Source organism: Ammodytes marinus (assembly GCF_949987685.1).
Source record: "Ammodytes marinus genome assembly, contig: scaffold_239, whole genome shotgun sequence".
NCBI lineage: Eukaryota > Metazoa > Chordata > Actinopteri > Uranoscopiformes > Ammodytidae > Ammodytes > Ammodytes marinus.
The window spans coordinates 32,501-57,500 of NW_027648184.1; the positions used below are offsets into that span (position 1 = coordinate 32,501).

Below are 25,000 nucleotides of genomic sequence, written 5' to 3' on the forward strand. Positions count from 1 at the left end.
AAAGCCCTAATGGTAATACAAATGAGATGCTTTATTTAAACGCTGTCCGTGCTTAGAGGTGATTTTAATTGTGTCGGCTGAAACAGAAACTAACGGAGGGATTCGGCTCACATACAGTCCCTTGAGTCGCGCAGTCAGTTTGCCGACATGGCTTTGTATTTAAGGCTCGAGACATACAATCAGATCGCATACAAACAGGGAAGCCTTTCCCATCGGTATCGCTAACGGGGAGAATATCCCCGGTTATTATTTGAGCCTCAAACCACAGAGTTCTTCCCCGTGCGGTGGCTCGCGCACTCACTAATGATCTCACGGTGAAACGCTGCTTTGCTCGGACGAAGGCATCGTGTGTTTCTAGATGATTTAACGTCATAGTCTCAGACGAGCGTTTAATATTATGCTGCATCTTTTGCACTGCACTGTTTTTTATCAACAGTGAAAAAATGGTCCCACACCGGACTCTTATGTGTAGCTGATTACTTCATGCACGCACCTTGCAGAAGTGACGCTCCTGCAGCGCGCTCACGACCAGACGTGACACGGTGACATCTCCCATTAATAAAACGGCATAACTCCCTGATTTTCAGATTTCTATTTTTAAATTCGACTTGAGCGCAAGTGGAAAACCGGTCAATGTGTCGACACATTCACATCCCTTATGCATATGGAGAAAGTGATAAACAATATCAACATTTCATATCATTAACTAAAAAGAAAAAAGAAATCTAAAGGTAACTTCAATACTGTATTATAATTATTGACTAAATGATGAAAAAAAGGTGTCTGCAGGGCCAGTGAAAATATACAAGGGGCCAGTAAAACTCGGATCTATTGGCCAAGCGGGCCAGTTGGGAAAAAAAGTTGCATTGAACCCAGAGTATATATGGAGTTCAATTATAAAATGTTTTGAAATAAAGATGACGTGTATTGTGTATCATATATAGTAAGAGTGTACCATTTAATTTGCAACTCAGTTCCTTGGTAGCACCTACTTACAGTACAAATGACTTCTGATGGAAAACATTTGTATGAAAAACACTTTCATTAGCTATTCTTACTATTGTATTGTTTAACATTAACGCATATATTAAAAAAGATATTGCGTATAAAAAGTGGCTGGTAAAAAAGATGAGTGGCTGGTAGATTTTTAAGATTTTTAGATTTTTAGATTTTTTTTAAACAGTGTGTGTGTGTGTCTGTCTGTCTGTCTGTCTGTCTGTCTGTCTGTCTGTCCGTCCGTCCGTCCGTCCGTCCGTCCCTCCCTCCCTCCCTCCCTCCCTCCGTCCGTCCCTCCCTCCCTCCGTCCGTCCGTCCGTCCGTCCGTCTATTTTTCTCTCTCTCTATCCCTCTGTCTCTCTGTCTGTCTCTCTCTCTATCCCTCTGTCTCTCTCTCTCTCTCTATCCCTCTGTCTTTCTCTCTCCCTCTCTCTGTCTGTCTCTCTCTCTCTCTATCCCTATCCCTCTCTCTCTCTGTCTCTCTCTCTCTCTCCTTGTGTCTGACTTTAAAGTATCTACGACAAACTTTTAAGTAACAACAGCTGGGTGGTAAACGGGGCGCTAGAATTAACACCAAATTAAAGTTCTTCTTAGACACTTTATGTTTCAAATGTGAAATCTCAGACTTACTCTTTTTTTTTTTACTTGATAAGTGGTTAGTTTTAATTTTTATAATTGTCATTCATCTAATTTTTTATGTTTAACTAACGAGCTGAGTTCTGTTTTTAATAGACTTCTATGTTCCTTTTCTGTCCTCAGATTCCACAGAAAACTACTCCTGCTAAAGCTGCTTCTTCTTCTGCGAAAAAGACGCCTGCAAAACCGTCTCCTGCTCCTAAAACTACAACTGCTAAAGCTAGTGCTACCCCAAAAACTACAACTGCTAAAGCTAGTTCTAGTGCCAAAAATACTCCTTCTAAACAGACTCCTATTGCTCCTAAAAAAACACCTTCGAAACCAACTTCTTCTTCTGCTACTAAAAAAACACCTTCCACCCCAACTTCTGCTACTAGAACTACAAAAGCTAAAGCTGCTATTGCTGCAAAAACTACAAATGCTATAGCTAGTTCTATTGCAAGAACTACATATGCTAAACCTGCTACTTCTTCTGCTAAAAGTACACCTGCAAAACCGACTTCTGTGGCTCAAATTAAACCTTCCACACCGACTTCTGTGACTAGAACTACAAATGCTATCGCTAGTTCAACTGCAAAAACTACAGATGCTATAGCTAGTCCTGCTACAAAAACTACACCTTCTAAACCGACTTCTTCTACTGCTAAAGATACAGCGGCAAAACCGACTCCTGTTGCTAATATTATGCCTTCCACACCGACTTCTGTTACTGAGACTACAGATGCTATAGCTAGTCCAGCTTCAAAAACTACAAATGCTAATGCTAACCTTGCTACAAAAAATACACCTTCTAAACCGACTTCTTCTACTGCAAAAGATACACCCGCAAAACCGACTCCTGTAGCTCAAATTACACCTTCCACACCGACTTCTGTGACTAGAACTACAAATGCTAATGCTAGTTCTACTGCAAAAACTACAGATGCTATAGCTAGTCCTGCTACAGAAATTACCCCTTCTAAACCGACTTCTTCTACTGCTAAAGATACAGCGGCAAAAGCTACTCCTGTTGCTAATATTACACCTTCCACACCGACTTCTGTGACTAGAACTACAGATGCTAATGCTAGTTCTACTGCAAAAACTACAGATGCTATAGCTAGTCCTGCTACAGAAACTCCACCATCTAAACCTACTTCTTCTAGTGATAAAATTTCTACTGCTACACCCACTTCTTCTTCTACTAAAACTCCAAATGCGGAAGCTAAAATGGCGACCCCTGGCAACCCTGTTGTTGTCATAGCAAAGACTCCGACTAGATCCTCTTCGAGATTTGCTCCACCAGAGAAAACTACAGATTCCAAACCGACTTCTGAACAAACTCTGGCGCCTAAAGATGATGTCATAGCTGCTACAGAGACGGCTGTAAACACACGAAGAAGAAAGTCATCTGTGGTCGGTCCTCCAAGTGAAAATACCACAAAAGAAGTAAGAGATTTAGTATGCAGAACACTTGAATACGCTTCTATATAAATACTGTGCAATATAATGGTCACACACATGAAAATATCCAGCGTTAATACACAGCCTAGGCTCCGTAAACAGGCATGTTGCTAGCTATAGTGGAGCCCTCATTTACATACTAATTTACAGAGCCTAGGCTGTGTATTAACACTGCAAAATCAGTGAATATGTCCTCATGATCTGCTACCTGTGTGTGTGTGTGTGTGTGTGTGTGTGTGTGTGTGTGTGTGTGTGTGTGTGTGTGTGTGTGTGTGTGTGTGTGTGTGTGTGTGTGTGTGTGTGTGTGTGTGTGTGTGTGTGTGTGTGTGTGTGTGTGTGTGTGTGTGTGTGTGTGTGTGTACAGGCCTCGACTCCTAAGGATGATGTCATAGCTACAGAGACGGCTGTAAACACACGAAGAAGAAAGTCAGCTGTGATCAGTCCTCCAAGTGAAAACACCACAAAAGAAGTAAGAAGGGAATGAGGGATGTTTGGACAGAGAAAACTATATAAATACTGATGCAAATGAGAATATCCAGTGTTAATACTCAGCCTAGGCTCTGTAAACAATAGCAGTAAAACTAGTGGTGGCTGCTATTACATCTACGGTGCCCACCATCTCTACCATTGTGTCCTTGAGCAAGACACTTAACCCCAAACTGCTCCAGGGGCGCTGTACTATGGCTGACCCTGCGCTCTGACCCCCTCTGGAGTCTGTCTGTCTGTCTGTCTGTCTGTCTGTCTGTCTGTCTGTCTGTCTGTCTGTCTGTACTATGGCTGACCCTGCGCTCTGACCCCCTCTGGAGTGTGTCTGTCTGTCTGTCTGTCTGTCTGTCTGTCTGTGTGTCTGTCTGTGTGTCTGTCTGTCTGTCTGTCTGTACTATGGCTGACCCTGCGCTCTGACCCCCTCTGGAGTGTGGGGACTTGAGAGGGGAGATGAGAAAAGATGAATTTTAATGTAGCCTTGTGTTAATTGACTAATAAAGAAAAACTTAAAGCTGGGGTGGAGGATTTGGGGAGAACATGGCAGTTGGGATAGAGATTTGAATTCAAATACCTCAACCGCTCCACTTGTTCTCTTTGGTCCCTCCCCTATGGTCCCTCCCTGACATGCTCTACACACCAACAAAGTCGGTGCCAAAGCAGGGTTTTTCCTGGCTCAGAATGGGCCTTTGGGGGGTCAGTACGCGATCGACTTTTTTTGGGGTCGCGACAGTAAAGGCAAACGGTTTGTGTATTTTAAGAGGGGTGTTGGGTTGGGAGAGGGGAGTTTCTGTCCAGCTCAAGAGCATTTCAGTCAGCCTGTCAATCACTGCGTTACCATGGAGCTCACTGACGCTTATGAAATCACAATAAACAACCTGTAGATATGAAGTCAAAATACTAATAATGACTAGGCCTAACTGTTTAATACTTTAATTGTTTCTAATTGATCTAAACCATGGAAGAAGGTAGGGCTGCTCAATTATGAAAAAATCATAATCATGATTATTTTGAGTAATCACATTGTGTTATCACGATTATTAAAGACAGTTAATCATTGATTTAAGAACATTATGCATTTATTTTACTTTTAACAAGGTTTTTTTCTAAAAACACCATGACTTTGGACTTTAAACAAAGGCCTAATTGAACTGAAAACAGAGAATAGAAATAGGCTAAATAAGTGAAACATATTTTTAATAATTTAATAAAAATATGTCAAAATAAAAATAACCAGTTGTAAATGGTGTTGATAGGGCACGTCTTTTGCTAGCATTGAATGTAAGGGCATGATTTATTTATGTCATGGAGCAGGGTGGATAGGCAGTTGCATTGTAGTGTTGACAGTTGTGGTGGCAGGAGTTAAGGAGCTTTAAACTTCCTGTGTTATTATTCATTGATTGCTTGGTCATAGACCACTATGACTCGACTTAAAGTGAATAAACAAATTGGTCGGGATGTTTAAAGGTGCAGATCAGGTCGTATATCACTTTTCTTTCTCTCTCTCTCTGTCTCTCGGTCGCGTATGTCATGTTACTCGCGTGTCCGCGCGTGACAAATCTTGCACATTATTTTAGTTTGTTGTGAGTCTGAAGTGTTTTCAGACAACACAATTAGTTTTACCTTTATTCTCGTCATCTAGAAGTTTTTCAAAACACCCGGCAATGCGCAACATCTCCCTCGTACTCTCTGGACTAGCCGTTAGCAAAACTATCAGGTGAGGGAGGGGCCGAGCGGAGCTCACGGCTGAAAGGGTTTGCTGCATTTAACAGCCTGCATGCCCCGGCGAGCGGAACAATGATAGTTTAAAGCTATTCTTACCTTTGTACAGTTTTTACACTTATTTTAAATGACTTTAAAATGGTATAAATAAGGTTTTTACACTCTAAAATGCATGGTAGACCCACCAGGAATAAAAAGAAACAATTATTTCAGTCTCATAATATTAGGTGAAAACTACAACCAATCAAATCGTTCGGACCGAACGATTTAATTGGCCGACAGACCTGTCTGTTTGCCGTCTGCTTGTGTACCGCGCATTCGTGCACGCGCGTCCTCAACGAAAGGGTTTGTTTTGATTCCACGGCAGACAGTAGCCTAGCGAGTAGCGACCATTGTAGAAAAGGTTACAGTGTTGTTATTTCTTGTTATTTCTTACAGTGTGTTAAGCTGTGTTTTGTTTAGTGTTGGGCCGTGACGTCAGTCGGCCAGAGAGCCAGTTCAGTAAGTTTCCTTTCGCTTCTCCCTCGGTGAGATGTGTGTGAGCAAGTTGCCACAGTAAGCCATCATTCGTGTTTATCTGAGTGTAAATGTGAATCACCCGTGTGTGAGTATGTACATGTAGTCCCGATCGCTGTTATAAGTTATAGTTTGTGCATGTTATTAGCGGCTGCGATTCGCGAGTCGCAACAGCTGTTCAAACGTCTCCTCACGAGCGGAGTTTAAGCCTTTGTTCTTTTTCCGCGATCTATATGCGGCTGTGCCTGTGAAAGAAGGAAAATAAAGAGCGGATAAAACCCTACTCCTCCTCTCCTAGTCTCATTATAAGCATAAGTGGTGTTCTGGCCGACATATCTGAAGTGAAACCAGTGATACAAGCAGATCAGCGCGGTACCGGTAGCCTACTACAGCCACCAGTTTCTTCAGCCACAATATAACTCACTTTGTGCACGGAGACAGTATTAAGCAAGTAAGTCTGCTTGTGTAGCCTAAATTAAGTTTCTTCAAAAACAAAACAAAAAAAACGGGGATAGGAATGAGGGGGTGGGGCTGCATTGGAGGAAGGCGGGATATTATGATTGTGCTGAAATGCTCAAACTCAAATCCATCCGAACTGCTTTAATAACGATTATCCCCGACCTGATTTCTTTTTTTACAACTGAGATTGCAAGTAATATGACTGGAATGGCACGGAAATGGAAACACATTTGGAGCCGTTTTAAGTAGATTTTTATTTATTTATCTATATATATTAAAAAAAAACACTTTGGCGCTGAGGATTTTCCTTTGGCGGGCGCTAAAATTCCTTTGGCGGGCGCCAAAATTTTTTGAATGCAGGAAAAACCCTGCAAAGTGAATGGACAGTCCCAACAGCCAATAAGAACAGAGAATCGGAGCCTTCTTGCTCTGATTGGTCAAAGTGTACAGCTCATGTTAACTTTGACCAATCAGAAATCACATACCCCAGCTTTAAGTTAAAACTGGCCCATTGAGATTGTAATACAGCTAAATACTATAAAGCGTTTGTTCCTTTTTCTCTCATCAGGCGGCTGCTAAAATGTCAAAACCGAAAACACACACACACACACACACACACACACACACACACACACACACACACACAGACACCCACACACAGACACCCACACACACACACACAAACACACACACACACCCACACACACACACCCACCCACACACACACACACACACACAGACACCCACAGACACCCACACACACACACACACACACACAGACACCCACAGACACACACACACACACACACACACACAGACACACACACACAGACACACACACACAGACACACACACACACCCACACACACACACACACACACACAAAGAAGATTCAATTTAAACTTCATTCAATTAGCTACAAACCGAATTATCCTTATTCCAGATTCACAGGTCTCAACAAGGTCTTCCATTCTACCAACTAGGTTTAGTAACACACACACACACACACACACACACACACACACACACGCACACACACACACACACACACACACACACACACACACACACATAATAAAGCTAAATACTATAAAGCGTTTGTTCCTATTTGTCTCCTCAGGCGGCTGCAAAAATGTCCAAATCGAAAACACCGTCGAAGGTTTCTGTGAGTGAAAATACTCAGATAACTCCCGCCAGCGATCCAGTTACTGAAACAACAACAACAACAACAAAAGCAACTAGAAGTAAATCTCCAACCGAAACTCCAACTGCCTCCAGACCAGCTTCAGATACAGAAGGAGCTGCCATAGCAACCAGGAGCAACATAGCTGTCTCCAAGGTAACTGAAAATACAAAAGTCAAAGTCAAAATTATTTCTACAGCACATTTAATAATAATAATAATAATAATAATAATAATAATAATAATAATAATTCATTCTATTTGAGGGCGCCTTTCAAAGCACCCCAGGTCACCTTACAGGGCATAGTTAAAAAACAAAATCAACAATGATAAAAAAAAAAACAAGAACAAGACACATTAAAACAATTTACACAAGGGTGGTGAGATGGGTGGTAGACAAGGGTGGAAAAGTAGATAGATAGATAGATACAGTATCTCACAAAAGTGAGTACACCCCTCACATTTCTTCAAATATTTCATTATATCTTTCCATGGGACAACACTGAAGAAATGACACTTTGATATAATGTAAAGTAGTCAGTGTACAGCTTGTATAACAGTGTAAATTTACTGTCGCCTCAAAATAACTCGACACACAGCCATTAATGTCTAAACTGCCGGTTACAAAAGTGAGTACACCCCTAAGAAGAAATTTCCAAATTGGGGCCAAAGTGTCAATATTTTGTGTTGCCACCATTATTTTCCAGCACTGCCTTAACCCTCTTGGGCATGGAGTTCACCAGAGCTTCACAGGTTCCCACTGGAATCCTCTTCCACCCATTCATGACAGCATCACAGAGCTGGTCGATATTAGAGACCTTGCGCTCCTCCATCTCCCGTTTTAAGAAGCCCCAAAGATGCTCAATAGGGTTTAGATCTGGAGACATACTTGGCCAGTCCATCACCGTTACCCTCAGCTTCTTTAGCAAGCCACTGGTCGTCTTGGAGGTGTGTTTGGGGTCGTTATCATGTTGCAATACTGCCCTGCGGCCCAGTTTAAGAAGGTTGAGTGCACGTTTTCAGCGTCATACCAAGAGGTTGGCTTTGGAAAATAGACGTATGAATACTGGCAGCATTGCTGCAGGGCTTGAAGTGGTGGGGGGTCAACCTGTCAATGCTCAGACCATACGCCACACTCTGCATCATACTGGTCTGCATGGCTGTCGTCCCAGAAGGAAGCCTATTCTAAAGATGATGCAAAAGAAACCCCACAAACAGTTTTCTGAAGACTAGCAGACTACGGACATGGATTACTGCAACCATGTCCTGTGGTCTGATGAGACCAAGATAAACTTATTTGGTTCAGATGGTGTCACGTGTGTGTGATGGCAACCAGGTGAGCAGTACAAAGACAAGTGTGGTTTGCCTATAGTCAAGCATGGTGGTTGGAGTGTCATGGTCTGGGGCTGCATGAGTGCTGCCAGCACTGGGGAGCTACAGTTCATTGAATTCTAACATGTACTGTGACATACTGAAGCAGAGCATGATCCCCTCCCTTCATAAACTGGGCCGCAGGGCAGTACTGCAACATGATAACGACCCCAAACACACCTCCAAGACGACCAGTGGCTTGCTAAAGAAGCTGAGGGTAAAGGTGATGGACTGGCCAAGCATGTCCCCAGACCTAAACCCTATTGGGCATCTTTGGGGCATCCTCAAACGGGAGATGGAGGAGCGCAAGGTCTCCAGTATCCACCAGCTCCGTGATGTCGTCATGAATGGGTGGAAGAGGATTCCAGTTGCAACCTGTGAAGCTCTGGTGAACTCCATGCCCAAGAGGGTTAAGGCAGTGCTGGAAAATAATGGTGGCAACACAAAATATTGACACTTTGGCCCCAATTTGGACATTATCGCTTAGGGGTGTACTCACTTTTGTAACCGGCAGTTTAGACATTAATGGCTGTGTGTCGAGTTATTTTGAGGCAACAGTAAATTTACACTGTTATACAAGCTGTACACTGACTACTTGACATTGTATCAAAGTGTCATTTATTCAGTGTTGTCCCATGGAAAGATATAATGAAATATTTGAAGAAATGTGAGGGGTGTACTCACTTTTGTGAGATACTGTAGATAGATAGATAGATAGATAGATAGATAGATAGATAGATAGATAGATAGATAGATAGATAGATAGATAGATAGATAGATAGATAGATAGATAGATAGATAGATAGATAGACAGAGAGACAGACATTTAGAAACAACATCAGGTGACCAAAGTGCTGAACAAGATACAATACAAAACGACATATAAGATACATGAGGAAAAAAAGATAGGAGGAATTTAAAGGAAGCATTGTTTACTAGGGTTGTGCTATTAAAGGTGTAGTCAGTGATTCTGGAGAACGCTTGTTGTCAAAATCACTTTTTTGTTAAAATCAGTGAATATCTCCTCATGATCCGCTACCTGTCTGTACTGTGTGTTAATACACAGCCCAGGCTCTGTAAACAAAAGGATGGCCCTTTGTCGATTGCAACATACCAGTTTACAGAGCCTAGGCTGTGTATTAACACTGGAATTTTTTTTCAGCGCACACACAGTACAGACAGGTAGCGGATCATGAGGAGATATTCACTGATTTTGTCACAAAAAAGTGATTTTGACAAAACGCGTTCTCCAGAATCACTGACTACACCTTTAACTGCATTTTAATCGCAATTAAAAATTCGAATCCCACAAATTATGAAAATAAGATAATCAACTTTAACTATATTTAAATTTAAGGAAATCAACTGTTAAAAAAATAAAAAAAAAATAATAATAAAAATCACTAAACATTCCGGTATTACACACTGAACCTTTTTAAGAACAAGAATAAACGAAATAAATAACGTTGTTTTGGTAAAATGAACTGAAACTAAACTTTGAAATTTTTCTCAGAGAACACAGTGTATATCGGGTTTCTGCCAGTCCAGCAGTCAGCAGGGAAGTCTCATTCATTACAATGGAAGTTTGAGGAACTTTCACTCACACGGATGGATGGATAGATAGATGGATGGATAGATAGATAGATAGATAGATAGATAGATACACAGAGAGACAGATATTTAGATAGATAGATAGATAGATAGATGAATGGATGGATGGATAGATAGATAGATAGATACACAGAGAGACAGATATTTAGATAGATAGATAGATAGATAGATAGATAGATAGATAGATAGATAGATAGATAGATAGATAGATAGATAGATACACAGAGAGACAGATATTTAGATAGATAGATAGATAGATAGATAGATAGATAGATAGATAGATAGATAGATAGATAGATAGATAGATACACAGAGAGACAGATATTTAGATAGATAGATAGATAGATAGATAGATAGATAGATAGATAGACAGACAGACAGACAGACAGACAGACAGACAGACAGGGTTAGGGGTATGAATTAGAGCAACAACATGTAACATTGCCACCTTTAAAAAAAAACTGTTTTAAATTGAGAACTTTCAGGGTGTGTGTTAATTCTAGCGTCCCCTTTGGACAAAAGCAGCAGCAGTAGTTGTCTTGACCAGCAATGAAAATATAAATAAGTACAGACATTTCAAGTACTTAGAGCAAGTAAATGTAACTGTTCCATCTTAAAAACATTTTTTAAAAGTGGGTCTAATAATCCAATTTGGGGCGACTGTGGCTCAGTTGGTAGAGCGGGTCGGCTGATGATCAAAGGGTTGGAGGTTCGATCCCCGCCCTGCCACCTGTGTGATAGTTGTTGTGTCCTTGGGCAAGACACTTCACCCACCTTGCCTCGTGTGAATGTCGATAGTTAGCTGCTGCTATCGGTGTATGAATGTGAGTGTGAATGGTAACGTGGGAAAGGAAAACAGGTCTCCCTTGCAAAAGAGTCTTCGGACTCAATGGGATTTACCTGTAGAAATAAAGGTTAAAGAAAAAAATAATAACTGGAAACATGGAGACATTATCTTATTTGTTGTTACTTTGTGTTTTTCAGCTGGTCGATACTGATCAGGTAAAGAAGACGCCTCCTTGTCCAGCTGTGACTTCTCCAGGTCAGTAAAGTCTTTTCTCATCTTATTTATTCTATAATTCTATTTAACTTGATTTAATTATTTTGAGTCCTTTGGAAGAAAAAAAAATATTGATTTTGACATTTTAAGCTGTATAATGGACTGATATCTTGATCCTAATAAAAAAAAATATATATATAATTTATTCCAATTTTATTTAAATTTAATGTAATCTAATGTAAAAAAAAAAATCTGGTTTGGAAGTCACAGAACAGAAATTAAGGGAGACCAAATTTTAAAAAAAGTAAAAAGTTACCTTGTGAAAGCGCCTTTTACACATGGTAGTTTACATACAGGGGTGGAGGGGTGGGGCGTTACGAAAAATTTGAAAATACGGTGACCTGTATATTGAACTTTGTGTTTGTTTATTAATGCTTCTCACCAATAAAAATGTGTTTTAAAAAAAAAAATATAAAAATAAATCTTATCCCAACAGGCGGCAAAAAACCAACAACCACTGAAGCAAAGTCTGTCCCAATACAAACCTCCAAGAACGACAGAACACACAAAGACGCAGAGAAGGAGGAGAAGAATGATGGAGAGAACACGTCTGTACAGAGTGTAGGAGGGAAGAGGAAGAGAGGAGAGGGGGATGAGAGGGAAGAGAAGAAAGAGGAGAAGACGCCAGCGGAGAGCGAAGGAACAAAACGGAAGAAAGAGGAAGAGGAGACAACACCGGGGTTAGTAGAGATTTTTAAGAGTGAAAAAGTAATAAAATATTTGTTAAAATATAAGAATTCCATCAGTCTGGAAATCCAGACAGATAGACAGATAGACAGACAGACAGACAGACAGACAGACAGACAGACAGACAGACAGACAGACGGGCGGACAGACAGACAGACAGACAGACAGACAGACAGACAGACTGGTTGCTGGCAAATTAAATGTGCTGTGTCTTTTGGTCTGGACACTCTCCATTGAAGCTCATTAAATATGTCAAGAAAATCCTGAGCTACGTTTCAATTGGTTCTATCTGATATGGGCGCGCCAGAACCCTTTGTATGCAGACAGACAAACAGACAGACAGACGGACGGGCGGGCAGACAGACAGACAGACAGAGGGACAGACAGACAGACAGACAGACAGACAGACAGACGGGCAGGTAGAGCCCTATGTATGGTGCTCTGGGGAGGACGTAACCGGATGACGACAGTGCTGTTCATGCGCCGTCGAAGCCGTGATGTTAAAGGCCTACTTCACCGGTTTGAATATGAAGGTGTATTGAATTCTGAGATCCTATGTAGTATAAATGTGCAAAAAAAAAAAAAAATTGGTTCATCCTAGCCTGAGAAAAGGCAGAAAGAGTGTTTTTTTTAACCCTATATTTCTCTTTCTCGTGACATCACAGAAAGAGAAATATAGGGTTGACAAATATAGGATGTCACAGTAAAAGACATCACAGTAATATTTACAAAGTAAGTTTTTTTTTTATGGCTGCGGATTTGTTTTTCGAGTTTGAGACTCCAGTGCTAATACACAGCCTAGGCTCTGTTCTAGTTTTTTTAGTTTTTACAAAAAGTGATTTAGACAACAAGCGTTCTCCAGAATCACTGACTCCACCTCTAACATCAAGCATTTTCCAAACTATTCCAGAGTGTGTACCAGCCCTGCACCGGAAAACAGGGGGATGAAGACCAGGAGAGCCGAGAAAGAGAGAGAGAAGGACGGAGTTGGAGAGGAGAAAGCGAGAGAAACAGTTCCAGAGAAAGAGATAGAAGAGAAGAAAGAGGGAGAGATGGAACCTGTAGAATCGGCCGCTGAATCAAAGTCTGTTCCAATAAAAACGTCCAAACAGATCGACAGACAGACTCACAGAGACACAGAGGAGAAGAATGGAGAGAATACTTCTGTACAGAGTCTGGGAGGGAAGAGGAAGAGAGGAGAGGGGGATGAGAGGGAAGGGAAGAAAGAAGAGAAGACATCTACAATAGACAAACTTTCTCACACAGACACAGACAGTGGGAAAACGGATGGAGAGAATACACCGTTACAGAGTCTGGGAGGGAAGAGGAAGAGAGGAGAGGGGGATAAGAGGGAAGGAAAGAAAGAAGAAAGCAAGGAAGAGAAGAATAAGTCTACAATCGACAGACAGACTCACACAGTGGACAGTGGGAAAACAGACGGAGGGAATACACCGTTACAGAGTCTGGGAGGGAAGAGGAAGAGAGGAGAGGGGGATGAAACAGAGCAGGACGGAGGAGAGGAAACTGGGAACAAAGGGATGAAGACCAGGAGAGGAGAGAAAGAAACAAAACCAGATGGAGGGCTACAGGAAAGCAAAACAACTATAGAAAATGTTCCTGATAAGACTGTGAACAAGGAGGAACGGAGAGACCAGAAAGAGAAGGAGAGAGGGAAAGAGAAGGAGAGAGAGTTGGAGGGAGAGAAAGAGAAGGAGGGAGAGAGAGAGAAGGAGGGAGAGATGGAGGGAGAGATGGAAACAGAAGAAAGGTCTCAGAGTGAAGGCAGGAGGACCAGGAGCTCAGAGAGAGACAGAGGAGGAAACAGCTCAACAGATAACCAGGTGAAACTTTAATATTTATTTTCAAGATTTTCTTTATTTATAATATATACAACAAAAAACACACACTCTGTCTGCCTGCCTGCCTATCTATCTATCTATCTATCTATCTATCTATCTATCTATCTATCTATCTATCTATCTATCTATCTATCTATCTATCTATCTATCTATCTATCTATCTATCTATCTATCTATCTATCTATCTATCTATCTATCTATCTATCTACAGCTCTACATTACTTATTGAAAATGCTCCTAATGACAAAAATGTATTGGTATTTGGTAGAAATGTCGTCAGTAGTTTATATTGTAAAACCAAAATGTTCATTCTACTCAAACATATGCCTATAAATAGTAAAACGAGAGACACTGAACATTTGGAATGGTCTCTTAATTTTTCCTGGGCTGTATATAAAAAACACACCCTGCGTTCCAAATCACATACTTTTTCTTTTTACTACACTACATACTAAAGTACAGAAGAGTTTTAGTCTTTTTACTACACTACATACTAAAGTACAGAAGAGTTTTAGTCTTTTTTCTACACTACATACTAAAGTACAGAAGAGTTTTAGTCTTTTTACTACACTACATACTAAAGTACAGAAGAGTTTTAGTCTTTTTACTACACTACATACTAAAGTACAGAAGAGTTTTAGTCTTTTTACTACACTACATACTAAAGTACAGAAGAGTTTAAGGGCCACAGACAGGAGAGAGAAAAATCAGATAAGGAAGATTTTTTTTTTTATTATGTTGAGAAAGAAAGACGAATACTCCAAAATGAGTATGTATTTTTGGCGTACTGCAATTGACGTGCATGTATTGGGACATCCTAAATCTATTTCTGGCATACTAAATAGTAGGGAAGTATGGGGATTGGAACTCAGGGTCACTTGTTTTATGAATTTTCTCTAATAAAGTGTCTCTGTGTCGTGTGCAGCGCCACCTAGCGGCGAAGAGAGAGAGTGTGCTGAACTCTCTGAAAGGTTTACTGAAGTCTGGAGGGAGGAGGAGCGAAGAGCTGCACAGCCCACAGTAAGACACACACACACACACACACACACACACACACACACACACACACACACACACACACTCACACACACACAGTAAGAGAGAGAGAGACACACACTGTAGCACACACACAGTAAGAGAGAGAGAGACACACACACACACACAGTAAGAGAGAGAGAGACACACACACACAGTAAGAGAGAGAGACACACACACACACAGAGACAGAGAGAGACACACACACATACACACAGTAAGAGACTCACACTCACACACACATAGAGAGAGAGACACACTCACTCACTCACTCACTGCACACACGCATTCCAATCAGTTAATGGTGTAGTGATTCTGGAGAACGCTTTTTGTCAAAATCAGTGAATATCTCCTCATGATCCACTGCCTGTCTGTACTGTGTGTGCGTTGAAATAGCCTAGGCTCTGTAAACTGGTATGTTTAGCATTCAAGCGTTCTCCAGAATCACTGACTCCACTATATAATAAAACCCATATTAAATGTTTTATTTTTCAACTTTTAACAGGAAATCCGAAGAGACCGGCCAAATAAGAAAGACAAGAAGTCGAACCTCAACAGCAGCTGACAAATCTCCATCAGTTTCTATCAGCAAAAAAATAATCGCAAAGAAAATACCAGACCAGTCCGCCACGGAGCCTCGACACACAGAAAGTGACGCGAAAACAGAGAAAATAGATGAACAGAAGAGCGATTTGGTCGATAAAACGAAAGAGGAGAAGGCAATGAACGAGGGAGCGACACGGCAGGCGGACGGAGAGAGAGAGGGAGGGAGGAAAATCATCGGGAAGATAGTGAAAGCGACGGGCGGACAGGGACGCAAGGTTCAGATTAAGACCATGATGGCCACAGCAAGCAAGGAAACGGTAAGGAATTAGCACGTTATACAGCTCTGTAAGAATTAAGAGACCACTCCAAATGTTCAGTGTCTCTCGTTTTACTATGTTTGAGTAGAATGAACATTTTGGTTTTATTCCATAAACCACTGACAACATTTCTACCAAATTCCCCCCAAAAATATTGTCATTAAAGAGCATTTCCATGAAGTAATGTAGAGATGAAGATTGAAGAAAAATCCAGACTGGTCTCTTAATTTTTTCCTGGGCTGTAAATATATTGTCTTTTCATTAATTTTACTGTCTTAAAGGTGCTCCGAGGAACTTTCAGTGTGTGTTAATTCTAGCGCCCCCCTTTGGACAGAAGCGGTAGTGTTTTTATACCACGCCAGCTGTTGTTCCTGGGTGAGCGTATACCCATGACAAAGGCATTAAGAAAAACTATATAAAAATAGCATTCTTTGCACTGATGGTCTCGTTTACTATTACATGTCATTTATGATTATCAGAGGAAAAATTAGGAATATTTCAAAGTTCCTCATAGCACCTTTTAGTCCCTTTTAAAATGATTTGTATTGTACTATTTAGCATACTAGGAGACGGTAAGGCATCTACACATTATATATCTATTGTCTTTTTATTGATTTAACACGTTTTGAGTTTTTTTTTTATACATTTTTGAGGGTCAAGGTCAAATGTATTTATAAAGCACATTTACAAACAGCGGGTACTGCCCCAAAGTGCTGTACAGGTTAAACTATAATAAAATAATCCACATTTATTACAAATAAGAAACCAAAAGAAAAACACATAAGAAAATACTCAGCTCAGCTGGTTCCGAAGGCCAGTGCAAAAAAATGTGTCTTCAGCAGACATTTAAAATTTTCCAAAGAAGTGGCAGATCTGATGTATAAAGGAAGAGAATTCCACAACTTAGGTCCAGCTACAGCGAAGGCTCTGTCTCCCCTGCTCTTCAGCTTATTATGTAAAATAATGTCAAGCATCGTTATAACGTATACATACAGCTCTTAAAAAAATTAAGAGACCAGTCTGGATTTTTCTTCAATATTTTTTGGGGGGAATTTGGTAGAAATGTTGCCAGTAGTTTATAGAATAAAACCAAAATGTTCATTCTAGTGGCCGTATACACTGACAGTAAATGATATTCTATTCTAGGTTGAGAAGAAATCTGACGATGTGAAGACGGATAAAAGTTCAGATGTGGAGAAGAAATCCCTCAGAACCAGAGCAGCAACAGAGGACAAGGAAAAGGTAACGTGTGTGTGTGTGTGTGTGTGTGTGTGTGTGTGTGTGTGTGTGTGTGTGTGTGTGTGTGTGTGTGTGTGTGTGTGTGTGTGTGTGTGTGTGTGTGTGTGTGTGTGTGTGTGTGTGTGTGTGTGTGTGTGTGTGTGTGTGTGTGTGTGTGTGTGTATATAAGTGCAGTCCATTTGCCAATTACCTAAAATGTATGTGCTATCATTTACCAAAATATATGACTTTCCCACTCCATCAGGTTGAGAAGAAATCTGAGCCAGCTAAAGCAACGACGGCAGACAAGACCAAGGAGAAGGTAAGCGCTCTTAACCACTACACTGTGTGTGTGTGTGTGTGTGTGTGTGTGAGAGCGTATGAGCAGCAATAGAGGACAAGAACAAGAGACCCACTCCCCCTTTATTTCTACAGGTAAATCACATTGAGACCGAAGACTCTTTTTCAAGGGAGACCTGTTTTCCTTTCCCACGTTACCATTCACACACACATTCATACACCGATAGCAGCAGCTAACTATCGACATTCACACTACGAGGCAAGGTGGGTGAAGTGCCTTGCCCAAGGACACAACAACCATGACACAGGTGGCAGGGCGGGGAGCGAACCTCCAACCCTTTGATCATTGGCCGACCCGCTCTACCACCTGAGACACAGTCGCCCGAGATTGAATTTTTCTGACTACATTGTACAGGTGTCAAAATAGATAGTGATATTGTTGTAAACTTGCCTTGTCTTCGCACTTTACTTTAGTATTACCATGTAATCACCTGGTCAATGATCAAATTCCTTCGTGATTTTCTCTACTTATGACATCTATTGCAGCATGTCCGTCCTGGGAGAGGGATCCCTTACTCTGTCGACTCTCCCTGAGATTTCTTCATTTTTTTTTTAATCCCGGTAAAGGGTTTTTTACTGGGAGTTTTTTCTCAGCCGAGCTAATGGTGTAAGGGCAGAGGATAGATAGATAGATAGATAGATAGATAGATAGATAGATAGATAGATAGATAGATAGATAGATAGATAGATAGATAGATAGATAGATAGATAGATAGATAGATAGATAAGGGCAGGGTGTCATATTGTTTGGAATGTAAAGCCCACTGAGACAAATGTATTTGTGATTTTGGGCTATACAAATAAAACTGATTTGATTTGATTTGATTCTTGCCTTTACTCTACAATGGCAATACAACATATAAACTATTCTAGGTTGAGGATAAATCTGCCCAGGGAAAAACTGACACAAGTTCAGATGTGGAGAAGAAATCCTTAAGAACTAGAGCAGCAACAGAAGACAAGGAAAAGGTAACATGTGTCTGTCTGTCTGTCTATCTATCTGTCTGTCTGTCTGTCTGTCTGTCTGTCTGTCTGTCTGTCTGTCTGTCTGTCTGCCTTCCTCTCTGTCTGTCTGTCTGTCTGTCTGCCTTCCTCTCTGTCTGTCTGTCTGTCTGTCTGTCTGTCTGTCTGTCTGTCTGTGTATCTGTCTGTCTGTCTGTCTGCCTTCCTGCCTGTCTGTCTGCCTTCCTCTCTGTCTGTCTGCCTTCCTGTCTGTCTGTCTGTCTATCTGTCTATCTGTCTGTGTGTCTGTCTGTCTGTCTGTCTCTGTATATCTGTCTGTGTATCTGTCTATCTATCTGTCTGTCTGCCTTCCTCTCTGTCTGTCTGTCTGTCTGTCTGTCTATCTGTCTGTGTATCTGTCTGTCTGTGTATCTGCCTTCCTATCTGTCTGTCTGTCTGTCTGTCTGTCTGTCTGTGCAGTCCATTTACCATTCATCTTAAACGTTTGTACTCTGCTGTGCTACCACTGACTGAACTATATGACTGACTTAATGACCCACTCCATCAGGTTGAGAAGAAATCTGAGCCAGCTAAAGCAACGACGGCAGACAAGACCAAGGAGAAGGTAAGCGCTCTTAACCACTACACCTCGTGTGTGTGTGTGTGTGTGTGTGTGTGTGTGTGTGTGTGTGTGTGTGTGTGTGTGTGTGTGTGTGTGTGTGTGTGTGTGTGTGTGTGTGTGTGTGTGACTGAGTGTGTGACTGAGTGTGTGTGTGTGTGTGTGTGTGTGTGTGTGATAGAGAACAAGGACCACCACTACACCACAAGCGCGATTTACATTTTCTGACGATTTTGTAACGGATGTAAAAAATATTTCACTTTTTTCATTTAACTTTCATTTATCCTCGAGAGACCAATTGAGGGGTGACCCTCATTTACAATGACGTCGAGTTCAAACAAATTCAAAGGAAAAACAACAATACATACACAATATTCAATGCAAATACATCAAATACACAACAACAGGTGAAGAGAAAAACAATTGAAACATGTACACAGTGGTGAAGAGTGGCAGCAGCAATTAAAATGAAATGGGTGAAAGTACAATATAGTCTAATTAAAACAGTTACAGGTAGAGTTTGGCAGATTTAAGATAGTTTGTTTAAATTGGTTAAAGGATATGAAGGTATTTTAATTGAGGTGTGACCCTGATTTCCAATGATGTTGAGTCAGTATAAATAGTGATCTTTATTAAGGACTCAGATGGTCCACTCACATCCAACACACACACACACACATAGAACACATTAAAATACATTACTCAATAAAACACTGTACTAAAATAGGTTCAAGCTATCATGCCAATGCTTTGGAAGCCTGGATGTGAACCGATAGCCCGTCATAGGGTTGGTTAAGGCTATAATGATGCTATTTTCTGATAAATCCAATCGACACATGAAATTGAACATTAACTTTCGTAACAGAAAGTGTGTATACTTCTTCCTGCTCCTTTTCAGGCATATCTCAGCAATACAGATAATTTGTTTTCTTTTATTTTATTTTTTTTGTGAAAACATAATTTGTTTATTGTATTTCCATGCTTTTCATTTTGTTTTGTATGTTGATATGTCTGAAATAAATTGAATCAAATCAAATCAAATCAAACAGTGCCTGACATGTAGGTACATTAGAGGACACAGATAACTGGCTAGCACTGTGCCACCTAGGAACACGGAGCAACGACCTCATGGTATAAATAGTGATGTTGTATATTCTATTGTAGGGTGAGAAGAAATCTGACGAGGGGAAAACTGAAACGAGTTCAGACGTGGAAAAGAAATCCTTAAGAACCAGAGCGGCAACTGAAGACAAGACCAAGGAGAAGGTAACGTGTGTGTGTGTGTGTGTGTGTGTGTGTGTGTGTGTGTGTGTGTGTGTGTGTGTGTGTGTGTGTGTGTGTGCGTGCGTGCGTGCGTGCGTGCGTGCGTGCGTGCGTGCGTGCGTGCGTGCGTGCGTGCGTGCGTGCGTGCGTGCGTGCGTGCGTGCGTGCGTGCGTGCGTGCGTGCGTGCGTGCGTGCGTGCGTGCGTGCGTGCGTGCGTGCGTGCGTGCGTGCGTGCGTGCGTGCGTGCGTGCGTGCGTGCGTGCGTGCGTGCGTGCGTGCGTGCGTGCGTGCGTGCGTGCGTGCGTGCGTGCGTTTGTTTGTGGTAACTAATGCATCTACTATATATATGGATTGTCTTTTTGTTGCTTTTTAACTGTTTTAAAGGTGCAGTCAGTGATTTTGGAGAATGTGTGTTGCAATGTACAGCTCTGGAAAACATTGGGACCAGTCTGGATTTTTCTTCAATCTTCATCTCTACATTACTTAATGGAAAATGGTCTTAAAGCTGGGGTATATGATTTCTGATTGGTCAAATTCTCTGTTCTTATTGGCTGTTGGGACTGTCCATTCACTTTGGCACGACTTTGTTGGTGTAGAGCGTGTCAGGGAGGGACCAAAGAGAACAAGTGGAGCGGTTGAGGTATTTGGATTCGAATCTCTATCCCAACTGCTATTTTCTCCCCAAATCCTCCACCCCAGCTTTAATGACAATATTTATATTGGGAATTTGGTAGAAATGTTGTCAGTAGTTTATATTATAAAACCTAAATGTTCATTCTACTCAAACATATGCCTCTAAGTAGTAAAACGAGAGACACTGAACATTTGGAGTGGTCTCTTTTCCAGAGCTGTATGTATATTGATTGTCTTTTTGTTGCTTTTACTGTTTTAAAGGTGGAGTCAGTGAATTTGGAGACTGTTTGTTCTCAAAATATAGATACCTTTTATTTCTACACATGTACAATATTAACTAAAGCGCTTTGAGTGCGAGAAAAGCGCTTTATAAAGATATTTTTTTTGGCATTTTTATGCTTTATTGATAGTGTAGAGACAGAGTTGAAATGGGGCAGAGAGGGGAGTGACAGAGAACGACCGCGGGCTGGAATCAAACCCGGGTCTGCTGCTGGCCGAGGCCCATGGGGGGGGGGACGCCCTACCAACTGAGCTAAGGGCGCCCCCGAAAAGCGCTATATAAATTAAACATATTATTATTAAAGATAAAATATGGATATTGTATTTTCTATTCTAGGTTGAGAAGAAATCTGACGATGTGAAGGCCGACAAAAGTTCAGAAGTGGAGAAGAAATCTCTCAGAACCAGAGCAGCAGCAGAAGACAAGGAAAAGGTAACGTGTGTGTGTGTGTGTGTGTGTGTGTGTGTGTGTGTGTGTGTGTCTGAGTCTGAGTCTGAGTGTGTGTGTGTGTGTGTGTGTGTGTGTGTGTGTGTGTGTGTGTGTGTGTGTGTGTGTGTGTGTGTGTGTGTGTGTGTGTGTGTGTGTGTGTGTGTGTGTGTGTGTGTGTGTGTGTGCGTGCGTGCGTGCGTGTGTGTGTGTGTCAAGCAGCACCCCCGCCAATGCCAGTGTTTGAAGATAGTATGTCTGTATAGTATCTTTATTATAAGAATGCAGCTTAAAATACACATACACACACACACATACACACACACACACACACACACACACACACACACACACACACACACACACCAAGGACCCGAGTTACCTTTCCCTTGTCTTTTTCTTATATCACTACAGGCAACGATCGCAGACAAGAAAGACAAGAAACTAACGGAGGTGGAGAAAGACAGGAGGGGAAAGGTGGACGAGGACAGACTAACCAAAACCACCAAAGAAGAGACGGCGGCGCCCAAAAAACCCGAGGAATCCGAGCTGAAATCTACCGTTAAAGGGAAAGAGAAGAAGACTGTGGTCCCCGTGGTGGGAAAGATAATCACAAGAGAGCTGAGGAAGAGAGAGGAGAGTGGGCTGAAATCTGGCCAGGAGAAAACGTCCGCTAGACACAGTAAAGAACAGAGTAAACGGTCCAGCGACGACGCGACACCAACGAGGAAGAAAGCAGCTGAAGCGCTACAGACTACCAGCTCTAAATCTGCAGAAGAAGACGGGAAAGAAGTGGAGAAGGTTTCAACTGGTAACGTCATCATACAATCTAATTCATATTTGTAATTCTATTGTATGTTGTGTTTGTGTTGCTGTTTTGCATTTGACTTGACCTGCCAAAGAAGTCATGTTTTTTTTTTTTTGAAGATTAGCTTTTGGGCATTTTCAAGCTTCATTAGACAGTACAGAGTTGAAATGGGGAGAGAGAGAGAGAGAGAGAGAGGGGGATAGCTTTATTAGACAGTACAGAGTTGAAATGGGGAGACAGAGAGAGAGAGAGAGACAGAGAGAGAGAGGGGGATAGCTTCATTAGACAGTACAGAGTTGAAATGGGGAGACAGAGAGAGAGAGAGAGAGAGAGACAGAGAGAGAGAGGGGGATAGCTTTATTAGACAGTACAGAGTTGAAATGGGGAGACAGAGAGAGAGAGAGAGACAGAGGGGGATAGCTTTATTAGACAGTACAGAGTTGAAATGGGGAGACAGAGAGAGAGAGAGAGAGAGAAAGAGAGAGAGACAGAGAGAGAGAGAGGGGGGGATAGCTTTATTAGACAGTACAGAGTTGAAATGGGGAGACAGAGAGACAGAGAGAGAGAGAGAGGGGGGATGACCTGCAGTAAAGGTCCACGGGTCAGATTTGAACCCGCGACCACTGCAACAAAGCCTGGAGCCAATATGGTACACGCTCTATCCACTACGTAAATGTGTAGTTTTAAAAGGTCACTGTGTAGTTTCAGAGGAGGGGGATTTGTTTACATTCACAGAGCCTGCAGTAAAACAAATTTACTCTACATGTAATTAATTAGTATTGAATAATTCTATCATCATAGATCAAATTCTTTGAAGAGGAGGCGCTAGGATTAACACAAGGCAAGGCAAGTTTATTTATATAGCACAATTCAGACACAAGGCCACTCAAAGTGCTTTACAGGGGCAAGATTAAAATACATAAAACACATTAGAAAACATTTAAAAGCGAATAAAAGAAGCAAATAACAAAAAATTAAAACTCGATTTAAAAACATTTAAAAGCAAATAAAAGAAGCAAATAAAATAAAAATTGTAGGTTAAAATGGAAACAAAAAAGTCTTCAGACTCGATTTAAAAGAACTGAGAGTTGCAGCAGACCTCAAGTTAACACAAACTGAAAGTTCCTCGGAGCTGCACCTTTTAAGCAACATACATGCATTTAAACATGGCAACATTTTCATGTCTAACCGATAATAATAATAATCTGTTTTTAATTTTTCCTTTAACCCTTTTTTAGAGATACCTGTGAGATCGAGTGTGAAGTCTATTTTAGTCTTACGTTTGGTTCCAGGTTCCTCAGAATAATTAGATTTATGATGATAATAGAATTATTCAATACTAAGAATTACACCTAGTAAACTAACTGCAGGCTCTGTGAATGTAAACAAACTTTCCTCACAGGAAAATGTAGATCCCTGGAACACTGTTTGAAGTGAGAAAGCTTCCTGAAAAGTTACTGTTTCACTGTTGTTGTTGTTTACAGCAGCAGGGCCCACAGTTTGGTTTACAAACATATTCTAGTCTTACGTTTGGTTCCAGGTTCCTCAAAAATAATTTGATTTATGATGATAGAATTATTCAATACTAAGAATTACATGTAGAGAAAATATGTTTAGTAAAGTAACTGCAGGCTCTGTGAATGTAAACAAACCCCCCTCTTCTGAAACTACACAGTGACCCTTTTAAAATAAACAGTTCAGATGTGACCCGAACAAAATACCCAATGTGTGTCTGTCTGTCTGTCTGTGTGTGTCTTTGTGTGTGTGTGTCTTTGTGTGTGTGTGTCTGTGTGTGTGTGTGTGTCTGTCTGTCTGTGTGTGTGTGTGTGTGTGTGTGTGTGTCTGTGTGTGTGTGTGTGTGTCTTTGTGTGTGTGTGTGGTGACCCTTTAAATGTGATAGGTGATGGCATAGTTGGATATTTGGGAATCGGAATAAATGTATTTTTTCAAGTAACAATTTTTAATTTTATATTTCTTTAGAGAAACCGTTGAAGTCGTCCGAAGGTAAAACTAAGACTGTGACTCTGACGGACTCCACGCTGCACCGTATCCATGGAGACATCCGGATCTCCCTCAAGACTGACAAGCCCGTAAGAGAGACAGACAGACAGACAGACAGACACGCAGACAGACAGACAGACAGACAGACAGATAGGCAGGCAGACAGACAGGAACATAGACAGACAGACAGGCAGACAGACAGACAGGCAGGCAGGCAGACAGACACACACACAGACAGACAGACACACAGACAGGCAGACAGACAGACAGACAGACACACAGGCAGACAGGCAGACAGACAGACAGACAGACACACAGACAGACAGACAGACAGACAGGCAGGCAGACAGACAGACAGACAGACAGGCAGACACACTCACACACACACAGCCACACACACACACACACACACACACACAGACTCTAACATGTGTTTAAAAAGCTCCACTTATCAATAGTTTGATGGTAATTCTTAATTACAGCAGCCATACGTCATTCACGGCTGTAGTTTGATAAAGTTGATTCA

At 41.3% G+C, this 25,000-nt stretch overlaps 2 protein-coding genes across 2 annotated transcripts in view; both read left to right on the forward strand.

The window, feature by feature from the left end:
• The window catches only part of LOC307270947 (uncharacterized protein), a gene marked incomplete at its 3' end in the record, with an annotated part of 7,189 nt that extends 4,991 nt beyond the window's left edge, over window positions 1-2,198 (forward strand). Inside the window, exons 5-6 of the mRNA XM_080054836.1 lie at window positions 1,756-2,037; window positions 2,178-2,198. Coding sequence (XP_079910962.1) covers window positions 1,756-2,037; window positions 2,178-2,198 — 303 coding nt within the window. The remainder of the gene's footprint in view (window positions 1-1,755; window positions 2,038-2,177) is intronic.
• Window positions 2,199-2,844: 646 nt separating this feature from the next.
• LOC307270945 (uncharacterized protein) overlaps window positions 2,845-25,000 on the forward strand; it is a gene marked incomplete at its 3' end in the record, with an annotated part of 25,110 nt that continues 2,954 nt past the window's right edge. Inside the window, exons 1-17 of the mRNA XM_080054834.1 lie at window positions 2,845-3,060; window positions 3,440-3,544; window positions 7,376-7,594; window positions 11,404-11,461; window positions 11,916-12,159; window positions 13,077-13,332; window positions 13,627-14,007; window positions 14,951-15,045; window positions 15,566-15,923; window positions 17,070-17,165; window positions 17,407-17,463; window positions 18,375-18,470; window positions 19,012-19,068; window positions 20,227-20,328; window positions 21,576-21,671; window positions 22,080-22,476; window positions 24,454-24,563. Coding sequence (XP_079910960.1) covers window positions 7,388-7,594; window positions 11,404-11,461; window positions 11,916-12,159; window positions 13,077-13,332; window positions 13,627-14,007; window positions 14,951-15,045; window positions 15,566-15,923; window positions 17,070-17,165; window positions 17,407-17,463; window positions 18,375-18,470; window positions 19,012-19,068; window positions 20,227-20,328; window positions 21,576-21,671; window positions 22,080-22,476; window positions 24,454-24,563 — 2,610 coding nt within the window. The remainder of the gene's footprint in view (window positions 3,061-3,439; window positions 3,545-7,375; window positions 7,595-11,403; window positions 11,462-11,915; window positions 12,160-13,076; window positions 13,333-13,626; window positions 14,008-14,950; window positions 15,046-15,565; window positions 15,924-17,069; window positions 17,166-17,406; window positions 17,464-18,374; window positions 18,471-19,011; window positions 19,069-20,226; window positions 20,329-21,575; window positions 21,672-22,079; window positions 22,477-24,453; window positions 24,564-25,000) is intronic.